Source organism: Pseudophryne corroboree, chromosome 3 (genome assembly GCF_028390025.1).
Source record: "Pseudophryne corroboree isolate aPseCor3 chromosome 3, aPseCor3.hap2, whole genome shotgun sequence".
NCBI lineage: Eukaryota > Metazoa > Chordata > Amphibia > Anura > Myobatrachidae > Pseudophryne > Pseudophryne corroboree.
Window position 1 is genome coordinate 446058459 of NC_086446.1, and position 17530 is coordinate 446075988.

At 45.0% G+C, this 17530-nt stretch overlaps 2 protein-coding genes across 2 annotated transcripts in view; one reads left to right on the forward strand and one right to left on the reverse strand.

Moving 5' to 3' along the window:
* Positions 1–1315: 1315 nt before the first annotated feature.
* On the reverse strand, positions 1316–6176 carry ZSWIM3 (zinc finger SWIM-type containing 3). The gene is made up of 3 exons (XM_063960482.1): positions 5703–6176; positions 5138–5387; positions 1316–3581 (listed from the first exon to the last, which is right to left on the reverse strand). The coding sequence occupies exons 2-3, from the start codon at positions 5290–5292 to the stop codon at positions 1502–1504; spliced, it is 2235 nt and encodes a 744-aa protein (XP_063816552.1). The 5' UTR covers positions 5293–5387; positions 5703–6176; the 3' UTR covers positions 1316–1501.
* Positions 6167–17530, forward strand: part of ACOT8 (acyl-CoA thioesterase 8) — a 114841-nt gene continuing 103477 nt past the window's right edge. The window contains exon 1 of the mRNA XM_063960485.1: positions 6167–6464. Coding sequence (XP_063816555.1) covers positions 6343–6464 — 122 coding nt within the window. The 5' untranslated portion in view covers positions 6167–6342. The remainder of the gene's footprint in view (positions 6465–17530) is intronic.

The window sequence follows — 17530 nt, forward strand, 5'->3', positions numbered from 1 at the left end:
GGGGGGGAGGTGTGTGGTATTACTATAGGGGGGGAGGTGTGTGGTATTACTATAGTGGGGAAGGTATGTGGTATTACTATAGGGGGGGAGGTGTGTGGTATTACTATGCGGGGGTGCAGGTGTGTGTGTTTTATTACTGCAGCCCCGAAAAAAAAGATGGTGTGCCTCGGCAATTTTAAAATCTTGGTTAGTGTGCCACGAGTTTAAAAAGGTTGAAAATCACTGCTCTAGGACGTATGAGAAATGACAGTTAGGAGCTGGTTGGCTGATCATTTATCAGGCTTAATAAGTTTGGGCCTCTGTTACCTGTTCTCTTGAAGGGTTCTATTCATGAAGCAGTGAAGAGTGGAGCAGTGAGCCTGTGAAGAAGTTGCCCGTACAATTGTACAGTATGCAAATAATAACAGTTACTTCAATGCCGATTGGTTGCCATAGGCAACCTTTCCACTGGCTCACTTCTCCCCACTTTTCACTGCTTTATGAATAGACCCCTAAAATGTTTAACTAGCTTTAGTATCACTATGATGTAAGGCTTGTACTGTTGTTAACTAGGACAGAATGAGAAGCAGTTTTCTTATGCCTGTACATTGCGTCATTGCTGCCTGTGGGAACGTAACAAGCAATTGATCATAAGGCAGTGGTTCCTAAATTGGCTGCATCAGGGTACTTGCAGGGGTGCCATCAATTATTTATGGTCAATGTATAGCAGGAGTGAATCCTGTCCCTTACCACATAACTGAACACAAGGATGACATACAGTATAAACACAATTTACTTAATACGTTTTTCTGAATTTCGCTTTAGGAAACTTTTTGCCTAGTGTGCTGTGAAATAAATTCTGATACTCTAGAGAAGGTATGGGGAATCTGTGGCCCTCCAGCTGTTGTTGAACAACACATACCAGCATGCCTTGCTACAGTTTTGCTATTTGGCCATGCTAAAACTGTTGCAAGGCATGCTGGGATGTGTAGTTCAACAACAGCTGAAGGGCCGAAGGATCCTTATCCCTGCTCTAGAGTACCATCAAACGAAAAAAAAGTCTGGGAATCGCTGGCAAAAGCATAGATAATTGTACCAGCATCATTTCCAGCCTTCCTCCCTCATGTGTTTTTGCCTGGAACGTAAGAAAATATGTCAAAGTCCTTATTTTGACTAAGATGAATACAATGAGAATCACAATGGGTATAAGCAGCAGCTACTGTATGTAATACTGAATCAGCGCACAGAACCCTATAACATCAGGCGCTGCTCCAGATTTGCAGTGTATGGTGAACACGTGCTGAACAGTTTCCAGCAGCAACAGCATTATGATAGCTTTCCTGTAGACTAGTCACTGAACTTTATTTCAAGTATTTCCATCAATACAGTAAAAAGCAATTTAAACTGCAACAAAATTTACATTTCTTAAATCAATAAATAATAATTATTTCCATTTAATTTCAAATGGTCCAAGATTGCAGTTGAATTAATAATTACAGATCTTAGACAGGTCAAGTGACTTTTACTTAATGGCTGGATAAGTGTCCAGCCTGCACAGCTCATAACACCCGGAATTATCTGCCCCGTCCAGCGGCTCCTTCTTTACCCACTGGTAAGGCAGCTCATTAGGCTCGTTTTGCACTAATTCATCTTTAATATGGTTTGATTCATTCCGCCACCTATCCATTAGTAACTGTAATGTAGAGCTCCTGACCTGTATTTCTGCTCCATCACACTGCATGAGCAGATTACATAGTTCTTTAGCCAGACTCTTGATCTTTGTCACCCTTTCCTTGGCTTCTTCCTCGCTTTTACTATAGTACAGTATAGTGTTGCTAACCTTTGCATCGGATATGGGTTGTTTGTATCTCTTTAACCAGCTGAGACAGACCATGTCCTCTTTTACTGGCTTTTTGTTGGCATAAAGCATGCTCAAAATGTGTCGGCACGGCAACTTATACAATTGGTTGAAATAGCAAGTACAAGACTGACCATTAAAAGAGACCGCATGGGACTCCTCTAATATCTGGACCGCTATGAAATTAGTCTTCACGTTTATGAGATGGGTGGATTTCTGAACCACTTCCCATTCTTTTAAACAGAGCTGAAACCCAAGGTCGTTGCAGTGCTCTCTCAGAGAGAATAACATAGTATTCGATTTTTCTCGGGGTCTGCTAGGAACCTTACGGTTGAAAATCAATGCATTTCCAGGCTTATCTAGACTTAATGTGGAGCTTTCCGATGATGGACATGGCTTCCATGTACTTTTAACCTTCAGAGGTTTCAGGTGCCCAATTTGTGGAACAGGTAAAGGTAAGGGTAAGATGTGCTGTGGCTTTTCTTTGTTATTCTTGCGTGGAACTTTGGGGGTACGCCTGGAAAATCCTAAAGAGCCGTCCCTCTGGTTCTCTAGTCCTTTGCTGTTGAAACAGTCCGCAGATTCAATAAACTGTTGGATTGTAGTTTCCATGGAACTCTGCTTTGCAAGGAGGCTAGAGATCGTATCAGTCACTAGTCCTAAGCTATCCATGTAAGTGTTACAAGCATGTAAGCCTTTCTTCACATGCATGTACCACAGCAGCTCACATGAGAACCAATTTGCGGACAACTTGGCATACAAGTCTTTGTCCAATTTGTGCTGCAGTTTTTCTGACAAGAAGTTCAGCTTCTCAGGAGTTGTGTGATAGATTGCATCATCTATCCATTTACGGAGCCAATCCTTGAAGTTAGAGGATCCCTTACTTTTTCTTTCAATGAGACGCACAGTGTGATACACGGATAGTAAAGTTTGGGCTGAAGGAAATGCCTTTTTCAGGATATCTACATGTCCAAAAGATATATCAATATAGATAACCTTCACTTTTGCCCATTCTGGGCTGTAATCTTTAAACATTTCAAACAAATTGGATATGTTCCTTGCATTATCTTCTTTGATGAAAGAAAAGTTGACTACTTTGCCAATCCGCTCTTTGTTTTCTACTAGGAATGAATACAGAATGTAGCCATGTTTGCAGGCAACCTTGTGTATCAGAATGCTCTCTGGGAACTTCTCAAATAAGCTACCCATTTTACCTGTTTGAAAGCATAGCTGATCCAGCTGCTGTTGACAGTTAATAATTAAAGATGATTTTGATCCAACGTCTCTGGTTTGGAAGTCTATAATCAAATTTGCCAGACGTGCAACTGCTTCTACGGGTATTTCCGGCGGAATTGTGTTTATAGAAGCAGAAGGCTTATCATTGCTAGGACTTTCAGCAATATCTTGCACATCCAAAGTCAAGTCCGTATTTGAGTTGCATGGAGCATCTTGAAAAATTTTTCCTTGATCATCTTCCTTTACCGGTGATAAAGAAGGTCTTTCTTCACAAATCTTTTTCGATGGGACATCAAAATCAATAGAAACCGTTTTTACAGGTGGAAGTGTGAGTGAAAACTTTTCCTTTTCAGAGTGGATGTGGGTGGTGCATTCTTCTTTAACCACCAGCCGATCAAGTTTTATATCATACTGCAGAAGGAAGTAGGCTGGGCAGATGTTCTCCTGAGTCTTTCTTTTACCATTATGTCCTTGTAGCTTGGAACAGCAAAACTTTACCTGAGTGAAGCTGGAAAGCAGAAATTAGAAACAGTTATATGCAAATTCTTATAAGTCACCAGAGCAGACAGAAAATATTAAGATAAAATATATAAGATGAATATTTTCAGTTGCAGTCATTTAAGTGGGTGTGGTATTTAAAGTCGACAGTAACTAGGTCGACAATGTCTAGGTCGACCACTATTGGTCGACAGGGTGTCTAGGTCGACAGGGTCTTTAGGTCGACATGTTCTAGGTCGACAGGTCAAAAGGTCGACATGAGTTTTTCATGTTATTTTGGTGTCGTTTTCTTCGTAGAGTGACCGGGAACCCCAATTAGTGCACCACTGCGCTCACCATGCTTCGGGCATGGTGCCTTCGCTCCGCTACCGCTTCGCTCGGCACAGATTACCGTTCCAATCGTAGTCCACGTGGATCGTTAAGTATGAAAAGGTTACAAAAAAAGAAGAAAAATTGTGAAAAACTCATGTCGACCTTTTGACCTGTCGACCTAGAACATGTCGACCTAAAGACCCTGTCGACCTAGACACCCTGTCGACCTAGTTACTGTCGACCAATAGTGGTCGACCTAGACATTGTCGACCTAGTTACTGTCGACTTTCAGTCCGGATCCCCATTTAAGTACAGGCTGTTTCCCATGGCAATATGTTTGTCAGCATGAGTTACAATTTGCTCACATTCCGAGAAGGAAACGACCTGTTATTAACTAGAGGTTAAACAATAATATAAAATAATAAATTCATATAGCAATCATAATAAAATAATTCATGCTTTGCAGTGAAAATAAATTCAAGATGCTAAAAGTAGACAAAAATGTAACTATAAGTTCCTTTATTGGAGAGCTATGTAATATCATAAAAGAAATATATAAATATTCATTACTGCATCATTACTGATGATGTTTGACAAATCCTATATTCCGTTTTGTCTTTTTTCATAAATGCAATACTTAAGAAATGACAGTGTATGGGCTCGATTCAATTTTGCATGGATCGAATAGCGCCGGGAATTATCTCTCGGTGCTCTTCAATTCAGTGCGCTGTTATGTCGGAGAAGGTCGGTTCTTGCAGATTAAACAGGGTGTTATGCTGCAAGAACCGCCATTCTCCAGCTAAATAATAATAATCATAACGTGCCCGGCGCAATGCTTTTTCCGCCGCGCTAAGGGCAGAAATCCACATTGCACAAGCACTTGCGGATTTCTGCTTGCACCCCCGGATGTGTGTAAGAAAAAATCCTCTTGTCGGGTATCACAGTGCGCTGAATTGAATAGCACCGAGAGCTAATGCCTGGCGCTACTCAATCTGCACTGAATTGAATCGAGCCCTTAGAAATATTGATAAAAAATAAGCTTAGAATAAGCATGACAAAGCCAGTACGAACAGTATTGTGAACTTTTACATAGCTTACATAAAGAGCATGCAAAAGCTAATGATCTAATTGTATCTACTAGTAAACCATATCTTTAGCTATAATGCCCCGACACATACTTTTTTTTTTTTCTTCATCAGGACAGATAGTCTTATATCAGTCTAGGCATATAACAAATACAATGCTTATCCTTACATTATGTCCTCACGGATATTGGCGCCACACCTGCTGTTGTAGTACTCTACGGAAGTGCTGTTTTGAATGCTGTAGATGGATTTGGTTTCCTTTTTGTAGGTTCTGTAGCACTCCTTAAAATCCTCATAGTTGATAAAGCAGGTGCCTTGCTGCATGATTATTCCACTCTTGCTCACTTAAGATGGATCTGTTACTGGGCTCGTTGTGCGATTTACCTTGCTTCGCGAAACTATTTCCAAAGTAATATTATCTACAAAACATCAGGAAATAAGAGTTGTCGTTTTTGGTCCAGCTTTATTGATATAAGCTATAGGAAATTGCTGTTCTGAGACCTGTAAATTATTCAGGTAGGTTACCATTTGTTAGATGGCTGGCTATGGCGGATCTTAAGCAAGTGGACAGGCCTGATACTTTTCTTGCAGTTAAGCAATTTTATGCATCTTTCAATCCATTGCTAGGTTTCTATGTGTTTCTCTTTGTGCTGCCAGTGTGCACCTGGAGAGTGCCTGTCCTCTATTACAAAGATAACCTCAGCTCCTTGCATGGACCTCTCTGCAGTTTATACCTTCTGGAATGACCATTATGAATGGTTTCTCTATTTCCTTTGGGTGGGCCAATCCATGCTTGTGGTCTTTCTTCTCTGGGAGGAGCAGTCAGTTATTTGCCCCCTGGATGGACCTTTGATTCTGGGATGGACAGACCAACGTCCCTCCTACCAGTACCAAGAGGGCTGATGTATTATTGTATAGGCACTAGAAGACTTATCTCTATGGCACAAACGATCCTGCACTCGATCACATAGGATATGGAACTGCGCTCACACACTACTTATACATGAAGGTATATCACACCCACCAATATCTGACCAATCAATTACATGTTTGAGTAGGCAGTTACAAATTCAACCAATCGGTGGCTTTCTACTCGCGTCACACAACTGTAACACGGACCAATCGGAGGTAAGAGTTTTTATCCCCGCCCAGATGAAAAATGATAAAACAGCGGCTGCCATGGCGAAGGACTGTGATAGTAGCGGTAACATTATAGCAAGCCAATCACATCGCGACAAGCACGGCGTTGGCATTGCGTCACTTCCGGCTCCTGTACGCCGCTCGGATAGGGGAGGGGGCTCACTGGGTTTCACTTAGCACCATGTTTGCGGCCAAAGGTCATCAGGGGGCCCTCGCAGTCACGTGACTGGGAAGATGGCGGCGTCCTTGCAACCAGATGACAAACCGGCACCAGAAAACACGAATCCGCAGGATCTGAGGAGTGTGTTGGTCACTAGTGTCCTGAATTTGGAACCGCTAGACAAAGACCTTTTCAGGTGCAGGGTCCGCAGAGCTAGGTTGCCAATGAAGGGGGGATATGAAACTTTTGTCCTCTTTCTAGTCGTACGCAGCATGTGTGTCTTGAACTGCTGTGGGACTATAGCACCCAGCATGCCAGCAACCAGATATATTATTCAAACAGAGGCCGGTGAATGGGGACTTTTGTCTTTGGAAATTATAACTAGTCCCATAAATTGGAAATACTGAACGTAATAATTATAATTAATAATAGTGTTACTAAAATGCACAAGTACAATGTTGATGTGTATTCATATATAACACGCAGCGGTTGAAGGGAATTCACGAAAAAGTGTTTCTCTAGGTGTTGTAAACCGTGAAAATTAAACGAAAAGCAGGTTATACAGTTTGTACAAACTTTAATCAATTTCATCACATTATATGCAGTCTTCATTCATTTTCTTATAACATTGAACAGGATCACTTTGTATCTAATACCTTTTTAATTGTTGTTGCCAGTAATTCAATAATTATTAAAGTTTCTCATAACTTTTTCGAATTATAACAGTATGTTAATACAATTTACTTTAAAGGATAACTTAACACAACAAACTGGATTAAAACATTTTATCTATTTTCTAAGTGCATAAAACACATCAATTCATATTTATTTTTGTTTATTGGTGAAAGTGTAATTGAGTACTGGCCAAGACTCTTCTCCTATGCTTAAGATCATGCTGATGGGCAGATGAATGCCACCTGAGAAGCTACTCTACAAATCATGTGTAGCAGTAGTCACAGATCATCTCCATAACCAGAACCTTCCTATCAGAACTGCTTTGCTCCTTAAGATGTCCCAGTTTAAAGTTTATCTGCACTTGGAACTAGTGGTGGATATGACAAAAGTGTGGAAACTGCACTAAAATACTTCTTATTTTCCTGCATACATTCATCAGCACGTCATAAAGGGAATACACATGCAGCCGTTTACACTCTAATGCTGCAAAGTTTGATAAAAGAATCAGAAATGTAGAGTATGTACTGTTTAGTCATACTCATCCACACAGTGCATTTATGTAGAGTAAGACTGCAAGCATGACATATCTATTTCTCTGTATAGCTTTATAATGCTGCTTTCACATCGCAAAACCTGCTTTTGAAATGGTATTTGAAACTGTTCTTAAAACGGGTCTGAGCAGTTAAACCCCTTTCACATCTCATGTTGTAACCAGTAAATTACCATTTCATTACCGTTTTGGTACCTTTCACACTGAACCCGTTTCACCCATAGAAAACAGTGGTTGTCATTATAAATGGACTTTTCTCTATCGTCCTAAGTGGATGCTGGGGTTCCTGAAAGGACCATGGGGAATAGCGGCTCCGCAGGAGACAGGGCACAAAAAAGTAAAGCTTTACTAGGTCAGGTGGTGTGCACTGGCTCCTCCCCCTATGACCCTCCTCCAGACTCCAGTTAGATTTTGTGCCCGAACGAGAAGGGTGCAATCTAGGTGGCTCTCCTAAAGAGCTGCTTAGAGAAAGTTTAGTTTAGGTTTTTTTACTTTACAGTGAGTCCTGCTGGCAACAGGATCACTGCAACGAGGGACTTAGGGGAGAAGTAGTAAACTCACCTGCGTGCAGAGTGGATTTGCTGCTTGGCTACTGGACACCATTAGCTCCAGAGGGATCGAACACAGGCCCAGCCATGGAGTCCGGTCCCGGAGCCGCGCCGCCGACCCCCTTGCAGATGCTGAAGCGTGAAGAGGTCCAGAAACCGGCGGCTGAAGACTCCTCAGTCTTCATAAGGTAGCGCACAGCACTGCAGCTGTGCGCCATTTTCCTCTCAGCACACTTCACACGGCAGTCACTGAGGGTGCAGAGCGCTGGGGGGGGGCGCTCTGAGAGGCAAATAAAAACCTTATAAAAGGCTAAAAATACCTCACATATAGCCCACAGGGGCTATATGGAGATATTTAACCCCTGCCTGACTAAAATAATAGCGGGAGAAGAAACCGCCGAGAAAGGGGCGGGGCCTATCTCCTCAGCACACGGCGCCATTTTCTGTCACAGCTCCGCTGGTCAGGACGGCTCCCAGGTCTCTCCCCTGCACTGCACTACAGAAACAGGGTAAAACAGAGAGGGGGGGCACATTAATGGCTATATATTGTATATATTAAAGCAGCTATAAGGGAGCACTTAATTATAAGGCTATCCCTGTTATATATAGCGCTTTTTGGTGTGTGCTGGCAGACTCTCCCTCTGTCTCCCCAAAAGGGCTAGTGGGTCCTGTCTTCATTAGAGCATTCCCTGTGTGTTTGCTGTGTGTGTCGGTACGTGGTGTCGACATGTATGAGGACGATATTGGTGTGGAGGCGGAGCAATTGCCAAATATGCAGATGTCACCCCCCAGGGGGTCGACACCAGAATGGATGCCTTTATTTGTGGAATTACGTGATAGTTTATCTTCACTTAAACAGTCGGTTGAGGACATGAGGCGGCCGGACAATCAATTAATGCCTGTCCAGGCGCCTCAAACACCGTCAGGGGCTGTAAAACGCCCTTTGCCTCAGTCGGTCGACACAGACCCAGACACAGGCACTGATTCTAGTGACGACGGTGGAAATTCAAACGTATTTTCCAGTAGGGCCACACGTTATATGATTTTGGCAATGAAGGAGACGTTACATTTAGCTGATACTACAGATACCGTAAAACAGGGTATTATGTATGGTGTGAAAAAACTACCAACAGTTTTTCCTGAATCAGAAGAGTTAAATGACGTGTGTGATGAAGCGTGGGTTGCTCCTGATAGAAAGTTGATAATTTCAAAAAAATTATTGGCATTATACCCTTTCCCGCCAGAGGTTAGGGCGCGCTGGGAAACACCCCCTAAGGTGGACAAGGCGCTCACACGCTTATCTAAACAAGTGGCGTTACCCTCTCCTGAGACGGCCGCACTTAAGGATCCATCAGATAGGAGGATGGAAGTTATTCAAAAGAGTATATACACACATGCAGGTGTTATACTACGACCAGCTATAGCAACTGCCTGGATGTGCAGTGCTGGAGTAGTTTGGTCAGAATCCCTGATTGAAAATATTGATACCCTAGATAGGGACAAGGTTTTGCTGTCGTTAGAACAAATAAAGGATGCATTTATCTATATGCGTGATGCACAGAGAGATATCTGCACACTGGCATCTCGGGTGAGTGCTATGTCCATTTCAGCCAGAAGAGCCTTATGGACACGACAGTGGACAGGTGATGCGGATTCAAAACGTCATATGGAAGTTTTGCCGTATAAAGGGGAGGAGTTATTTGGAGTCGGTCTATCAGACTTGGTGGCCACGGCTACTGCCGGGAAATCCACCTTTTTACCTCAAGTCACTCCCCAACAGAAAAAGGCACCGACCTTTCAACCGCAGCCCTTTCGCTCCTACAAAAATAAGAGAGCAAAGGGCTTGTCGTACCTGCCACGAGGCAGAGGCAGAGGGAAGAGACACCAACAGGCAGCTCCTTCCCAGGAACAGAAGCCCTCCCCGGCTCCTGCAAAAACCTCAGCATGACGCTGGGGCCTCTCAAGCGGACTCGGGGACAGTGGGCGGCCGTCTCAAAAATTACAGCGCGCAGTGGGCTCACTCGCAGGTAGACCCCTGGATCCTGCAGATAATATCTCAGGGGTACAGGTTGGAATTAGAGACGGATCCTCCTCATCGTTTCCTGAAGTCTGCGTTACCAACCGTCTCGTCCGAAAGGGAGATGGTTTTGGACGCCATTCACAAGCTGTACTCTCAGCAGGTGATAGTCAAAGTACCCCTCTTACAACAAGGAAAGGGGTATTATTCCACTCTATTTGTGGTACCGAAGCCGGATGGCTCGGTAAGGCCTATTCTAAATCTAAAGTCCTTGAACATCTACATAAAAAAGTTCAAGTTCAAGATGGAGTCACTCAGAGCAGTGATAGCGAACCTGGAAGAAGGGGACTTTATGGTATCCTTGGACATCAAGGATGCGTATCTCCACGTTCCGATTTACCCCGCACAAGGGGTACCTCAGGTTCGTTGTTCAAAACTGTCACTATCAGTTTCAGACGCTGCCGTTCGGATTGTCCACGGCGCCTCGGGTCTTTACCAAGGTAATGGCCGAGATGATGATTCTTCTTCGAAGAAAAGGCGTATTAGTTATCCCATACTTGGACGATCTCCTGATAAGGGCAAGGTCCAGAGAACAGCTGGAGACAGGATTAGCACTATCTCAAGAGGTGCTAAGACAACACGGGTGGATTCTGAATATTCCAAAATCCCAATTAATCCCGACAACTCGTCTGCTGTTCCTAGGAATGATTCTGGACACGGTCCAGAAAAAGGTTTTCCTTCCCGAGGAAAAAGCCAAGGAGTTATCCGACCTGGTCAGGAACCTCCTAAAACCAGGAAAGGTGTCAGTACATCAATGCACAAGAGTCCTGGGAAAAATGGTGGCTTCTTACGAAGCAATTCCATTCGGCAGATTCCATGCAAGAATATTCCAAAGGGATCTGTTGGACAAATGGTCAGGGTCGCATCTGCAGATGCACCTGCGAATAACCCTGTCACCAAAGACAAGGGTGTCACTTCTGTGGTGGTTGCAGAAGGCTCACCTATTAGAAGGCCGCAGATTCGGCATTCAGGATTGGATCCTGGTGACCACGGACGCCAGCCTGAGAGGCTGGGGAGCAGTCACACAAGGAAGAAACTTCCAGGGAGTATGGACGAGCCTGGAAAAGTCTCTTCACATAAACATTCTGGAACTAAGAGCAATCTACAATGCTCTAAGCCAGGCGGAACTTCTCCTGCAAGGGAAGCCGGTGTTGATTCAGTCGGACAACATCACGGCGGTCGCCCATGTAAACAGGCAGGGCGGCACAAGAAGCAGGAGTGAAATGGCAGAAGCTGCCAAGATTCTTCGCTGGGCGGAGAATCACGTGATAGCACTGTCAGCAGTGTTCATCCCGGGCGTGGACAACTGGGAAGCAGACTTCCTCAGCAGACACGATCTTCATCCGGGAGAGTGGGGTCTACATCCAGAGGTCTTCAACATGTTAATAGACCGTTGGGAAAGACCAATTGTAGACATGATGGCGTCTCGCCTCAACAAGAAACTGGACAAATATTGCGCCAGGTCAAGAGATCCACAGGCAATAGCTGTGGACGCACTGGTAACTCCTTGGGTGTACCAGTCAGTGTATGTGTTTCCTCCTCTGCCGCTCATACCAAAGGTATTGAAGATCATACGGCAAAGAAGAGTAAGAACAATACTAGTGGTTCCGGATTGGCCGAGAAGAACTTGGTACCCGGAACTTCAAGAGATGCTCACGGACGAACCGTGGCCTCTACCTCTGAGAAGGGACCTGCTACAGCAGGGTCCCTGTCTCTTTCAAGACTTACCGCGGCTGCGTTTGACGGCATGGCGGTTGAACGCCAGATCCTAAAAGGGAAAGGCATTCCAGAAGAAGTCATTCCTACCTTGATTAAGGCACGGAAGGAAGTCACCGTGAAACATTATCACCGCATTTGGCGAAAATATGTTGCGTGGTGCGAGGATCGGAGTGTTCCGACGGAGGAATTTCAACTGGGTCGTTTCCTACATTTCCTACAATCAGGATTGTCTATGGGTCTCAAATTGGGATCCATTAAGGTTCAAATTTCGGCCCTGTCAATATTCTTCCAAAAAGAATTGGCCTCTGTCCCTGAGGTCCAGACTTTTGTCAAAGGAGTACTGCATATACAGCCTCCTGTGGTGCCTCCGGTGGCACCGTGGGATCTAAATGTAGTTTTAGATTTCCTCAAATCCCATTGGTTTGAACCATTGAAAAAGGTGGATTTGAAATATCTCACATGGAAAGTGACTATGTTACTGGCCCTGGCTTCTGCCAGGAGAGTATCTGAATTGGCGGCTTTATCTTATAAAAGCCCTTATCTAATCTTCCATTCGGATAGGGCAGAACTGCGGACTCGTCCGCATTTTCTCCCTAAAGTGGTATCAGCATTTCATCTGAACCAACCTATTGTGGTGCCTGCGGCCACTAGCGACTTGGAGGACTCCAAGTTGTTGGACGTTGTCAGAGCTTTAAAAATATACATTTCAAGGACGGCTGGAGTCAGAAAATCTGACTCGCTGTTTATACTGTATGCACCCAACAAGTTGGGCGCACCTGCTTCTAAGCAGTCGATTGCTCGTTGGATTTGTAACACAATTCAACTTGCACATTCTGTGGCAGGCCTGCCACAGCCTAAAACTGTAAAAGCCCACTCCACAAGGAAGGTGGGCTCATCTTGGGCGGCTGCCCGAGGGGTCTCGGCATTACAACTCTGCCGAGCAGCTACGTGGTCGGGGGAGAACACGTTTGTAAAATTTTACAAATTTGATACCCTGGCAAAGGAGGACCTGGAGTTCTCTCATTCGGTGCTGCAGAGTCATCCGCACTCTCCCGCCCGTTTGGGAGCTTTGGTATAATCCCCATGGTCCTTTCAGGAACCCCAGCATCCACTTAGGACGATAGAGAAAATAAGAATTTACTTACCGATAATTCTATTTCTCGGAGTCCGTAGTGGATGCTGGGCGCCCATCCCAAGTGCGGATTATCTGCAATACTTGTACATAGTTATTGTTAACTAATTCGGGTTATTGTTAAGGAGCCATCTTTAAGAGGTCCTTTCTGTTATCATACTGTTAACTGGGTTTAGATCACAAGTTGTACGGTGTGATTGGTGTGGCTGGTATGAGTCTTACCCGGGATTCAAAATGCCTCCCTTATTGTGTATGCTCGTCCGGGCACAGTACCTAACTGGAGTCTGGAGGAGGGTCATAGGGGGAGGAGCCAGTGCACACCACCTGACCTAGTAAAGCTTTACTTTTTTGTGCCCTGTCTCCTGCGGAGCCGCTATTCCCCATGGTCCTTTCAGGAACCCCAGCATCCACTACGGACTCCGAGAAATAGAATTATCGGTAAGTAAATTCTTATTTTCTGGCCCACACATTATTAATAATTATTAATTAATTCATTATTAATAATTTGGATAGTCGTACGATGGAACCCAGCAGCTTGAAGCATTTTTGCTATGTTTTTATATATGAGGGTATCCTTGACTGTCCCAGTAATTTGGCAGCAGATTTCCTCATCCCCTCTGATCCTAAAGCAGCTCCCTCACCTTTTCATCACTCCAATTAGACATTTTATAATGGCTTTGCAGTCTAAACGTTTATAAAGCCACTCTCACATGTGTCTCCTGTGTTTTCCAAGCTGTTTCCTGGTTGTGGCTGCTGACATCACACATGGAGACAGCCTATGACCTGCTTGGGCTTGCAAATACAGTTTCAGACCCTTTCACACTGCACAGTGAAATGGGACTGAAACGGGTAGGACCCTTCTTTTTTACCGTTTCAAAATACAGGTATTTTGAAAACGGTAAATTGAAGGGGACCCTTTCACATCGCAGCTTGACCCGTTTAGGAAGCCAGTTAAAACGGCAAAATACCGGGTATAAGCTGCGGAGTGAAAGGGGCATTACAGTTATACCCCTTTCACATCGCACAAATAACCCGGTACCGACACGGCATATTGCCGTGTCGAACCGGGTCAGTGTGCGATGTGAAAGCACACTGGGCGATTTAGCGGGTCGCCTGACCCGGTAAATCAACCCGGTAAAAAAGAAGGGTTTTACCCGGGTTGATTACCGGGTCAGGTGCGGTGTGAATGGGAGCCGTGTCGATGCGACACGGTTCCCATTCACAAGATAGGGAGAGGCGGCGCTGGAGATGAGCTCATCTCCCGACGCCGCCTCCACCCCCGCCCCTGCTGCTGCTGCGGCCTCCGTTGTCATGGCAACCGACCCGGTATATTGCCGGGTCGGGAAGCCTGCAACGGAGCGCAAATGCCGGATCCCACCCGGTAAGTACACGTTTGTTTTACCGGGTAGGACCCGGCATTTGCGGTGTGAATGCAGCATTACTTAGTATTGCTAGTCCAGTGCAGTTTTATTGTTATGTGTGATAATTTCTGCATTGTACATGTGACTGTGTGTCTGCCAATAGCTGCTGTGGGATTTCCATTCCATGTATCTCACATATACTGCTATCCCTATTTTTTGTACCCTGAAGGGGGATAAGTGCATCAGGGTTTTCATGTAATATAGTGTTTCACAGGATACACTTTTTTTTGGTATTTTCTCTGTGTATTACAGTCACCATATACCTCTTAAATCCTCTGTGTGCTCTACCTGCAGTCACACTATTCAGGGGTATTTTTGTCAGGTACTTTGTCTGCTTATACTGTACTATTTCACCCTACGGTTACGCTTTCATTTAATGTTGGCTGAAAAGGGTGATATTTCTATGGCTGACCTTGCACAAGGCAGTGCTCCTACCATGGATGTCTCTGAGGAAAATATTGCAGCTGAGGATTTTGCACCCCTCAGTCAGTCTACTGCAACGGAGGCAACTAATGACCCGCCGTGGGCTACATTTTCTCTTACGTCCTAGAGGATGCTGGGGACTCCGTAAGGACCATGGGGTATAGACGGGCTCCGCAGGAGACATGGGCACTCTATTGACTTTAGAATGGGTGTGCACTGACTCCTCCCTCTATGCCCCTCCTCCAGACCTCACTTAGATCCTGTGCCCAGAGGAGACTGGGTGCATTACAGGGGAGCTCTACTGAGTTTCTCTGAAAAATACTTTTTGTTAGGTTTTTTTTATTTTCAGGGAGCACTGCTGGCAACAGGCTCCCTGCATCGTGGGACTGAGGAGAGAGAAGCAGACCTACTTAAATGATAGGCTCTACTTCTTAGGCTACTGGACACCATTAGCTCCAGAGGGTCGGAACGCAGGTCTCACCCTCGCAGTTCGTCCCGGAGCCGCGCCGCCGTCCTCACAGAGCCGGAAGATAGAAGCCGGGTGAGTATTAAGAAGAAAGAAGACTTCAAAGGCGGCAGAAGACTTTAGATCTTCACTGAGGTAAAGCGCAGCGGTAACGCTGTGCGCCATTGCTCCCACACACGCAGCGTGCACTGTAAGGGTGCAGGGCGCAGGGGGGGGGCGCCCTGGGCAGCAATATTAACCTCAAGGGACATTGGCATATAGATTAGATACTACGGGGCGGTATAGTAAAAAAAAACCCGCCAGTATAAATAATTTGAGCGGGACCGAAGCCTGCCGCTGAGGGGGCGGAGCTTGATCCTCCAGCACTAACCAGCGCCATTTTCTCCACAGCACACTGCAGAGAAGCTGGCTCCCCGGACTCTCCCCTGCTGAACACTGTTACAGAGGGCAAAAAAGAGGGGGGGTGCACATTTAATTGGCGCAGTGAGTGTAATATATATATATATATATATATATATATATATATATATATATATATATATATATATATATATATATATATATATATATTTATTTCTATAAAAGCGCTGTACTAACTGGGATTTTATTCCGGTGGCGCTGGGTGTGCTGGCATACTCTGTCTCTCCAAAGGGCTTTATTGGGGGGACTGTCCATATAGATATATCCCTGAGTATGTGGGGGTGTCAGTACGTGTGTGTCGGCATGTCTGAAGCGGAAGGCTCATCTAGGGAGGAAGTGGAGCAGATGATTGTGGTGTCTCCGTCGGCAACGCCGACACCTGATTGGTTGTATATGTGGAATGTTTTAAATGCAAATGTGTCTTTATTACATAAGAGATTGGACAAAGCAGAGTCCAGGGATAAAACAGGGCCCAAGTAGCAGACACTGATACCGACACGGATTCTGATTTGAGTGTCGACTACGATGATGCGAGGTTACACCCAAGGGTGGCCAAAAGTATTCATTATATGATTATTGCAATAAAAGATGTTTTGCATATCACAGATGACCCCTCTGTCCCTGACACGAGGGTATGCATGTTTAAGGAAAAGAAACCTGAGGTAACCTTTCCCCCATCTCATGAGCTGAATGAGTTATTTGAAAAAGCTTGGGAAACTCCAGACAAGAAACTGCAGATTCCCAAGAGAATTCTTATGGCGTATCCTTTCCCGGTACAGGACAGGTTACGGTGGGAATCCTCACCCAAGGTGGACAAGGCTTAAACGCGCTTGTCCAAAAAGGTGGCGCTACCGTCTCCAGACACTGCATCCCTGCTGATCGCAGACAGGAGACTTCCTTAAAATCAATTTATACACATACGGGTGCCTTGCTCAGACCGGCAATAGCGTCAGCTTGGGTTTGTAGCGCTGTAGCAGCTTGGACAGATACTTTGTCAGCTGACATTGATACCCTAGATAGGGATACCATTTTATTGACCTTAGGTCACATTAAAGACGCAGTCTTATATATGAGAGACATTGGGCTGCTAGGTTCAAGAGCCAACGCCATGGCGATTTCTGCTAGGTGAGCCCTGTGGACCTGCCAATGGACGGGTGATGCCGACTCAAAGAGGCATATGGAAGTTTTGCCTTAGAAGGGTGAGGTTTTATTTGGGGAAGGTCTCGCTGACCTGATTTCCACAGCTACCGTGGATAAATCTACTTTTTTACCTTTATGTTCCCCCACAGCAAAAGAACTCCACAATATCAGATGCAGTCCTTTCTGTCGCATAAGTCTAGAAGAGGTCGGGGCTCTTCCTTCCTCGCCAGAGGGTGAGGGTAGAGGGAAAAGAATGCCCGCTACGGCTAGTTCCCAGGAGCAGAAGTCCTCCCCGGCTTCTATTAAATCCACCGCATGACGCTGGGGCTCCACTGAGGGAGTCTGCGCCGGTGGGGGCACGTCTTCGACTCTTCAGCCATGTCTGGGTTCAGTCATGGATTCTTGGGCAATGGAAATTGTATCCTAAGGCTACAAGCTGGAATTCGAAGACGTGCCTCCTCGCCGGTTTTTCAAATCTGCTTTAACAGCTTCTTCCCCAGAAAGGGAGATAGTTTTAGCTGCAATCCAAAAACTGTGTCAACAACAAGTGGTTGTCGAGGTTCCCCTAGTTCAACAGGGGAAGGGGTACTATTCAACCCTATTTGTGGTCCCAAAACCGGATGGCTCGGTCAGACCCATTCTAAATTTAAAGTCCCTAAACCTGTACTTAAAAAAAGTTCATATTCAAGAT

Coding starts and splice junctions, on each gene's coding strand:
- ZSWIM3 (XM_063960482.1), bottom strand. CDS start 5,292: ATGCAGCAAGGCACCTGCTTTATCAACTATGAGGATTTTAAGGAGTGC. Junction 3,582..5,137: donor AATATCCGTGAGGACATAAT/GTAAGGATAAGC, acceptor TCTGCTTTCCAG/CTTCACTCAGGTAAAGTTTT.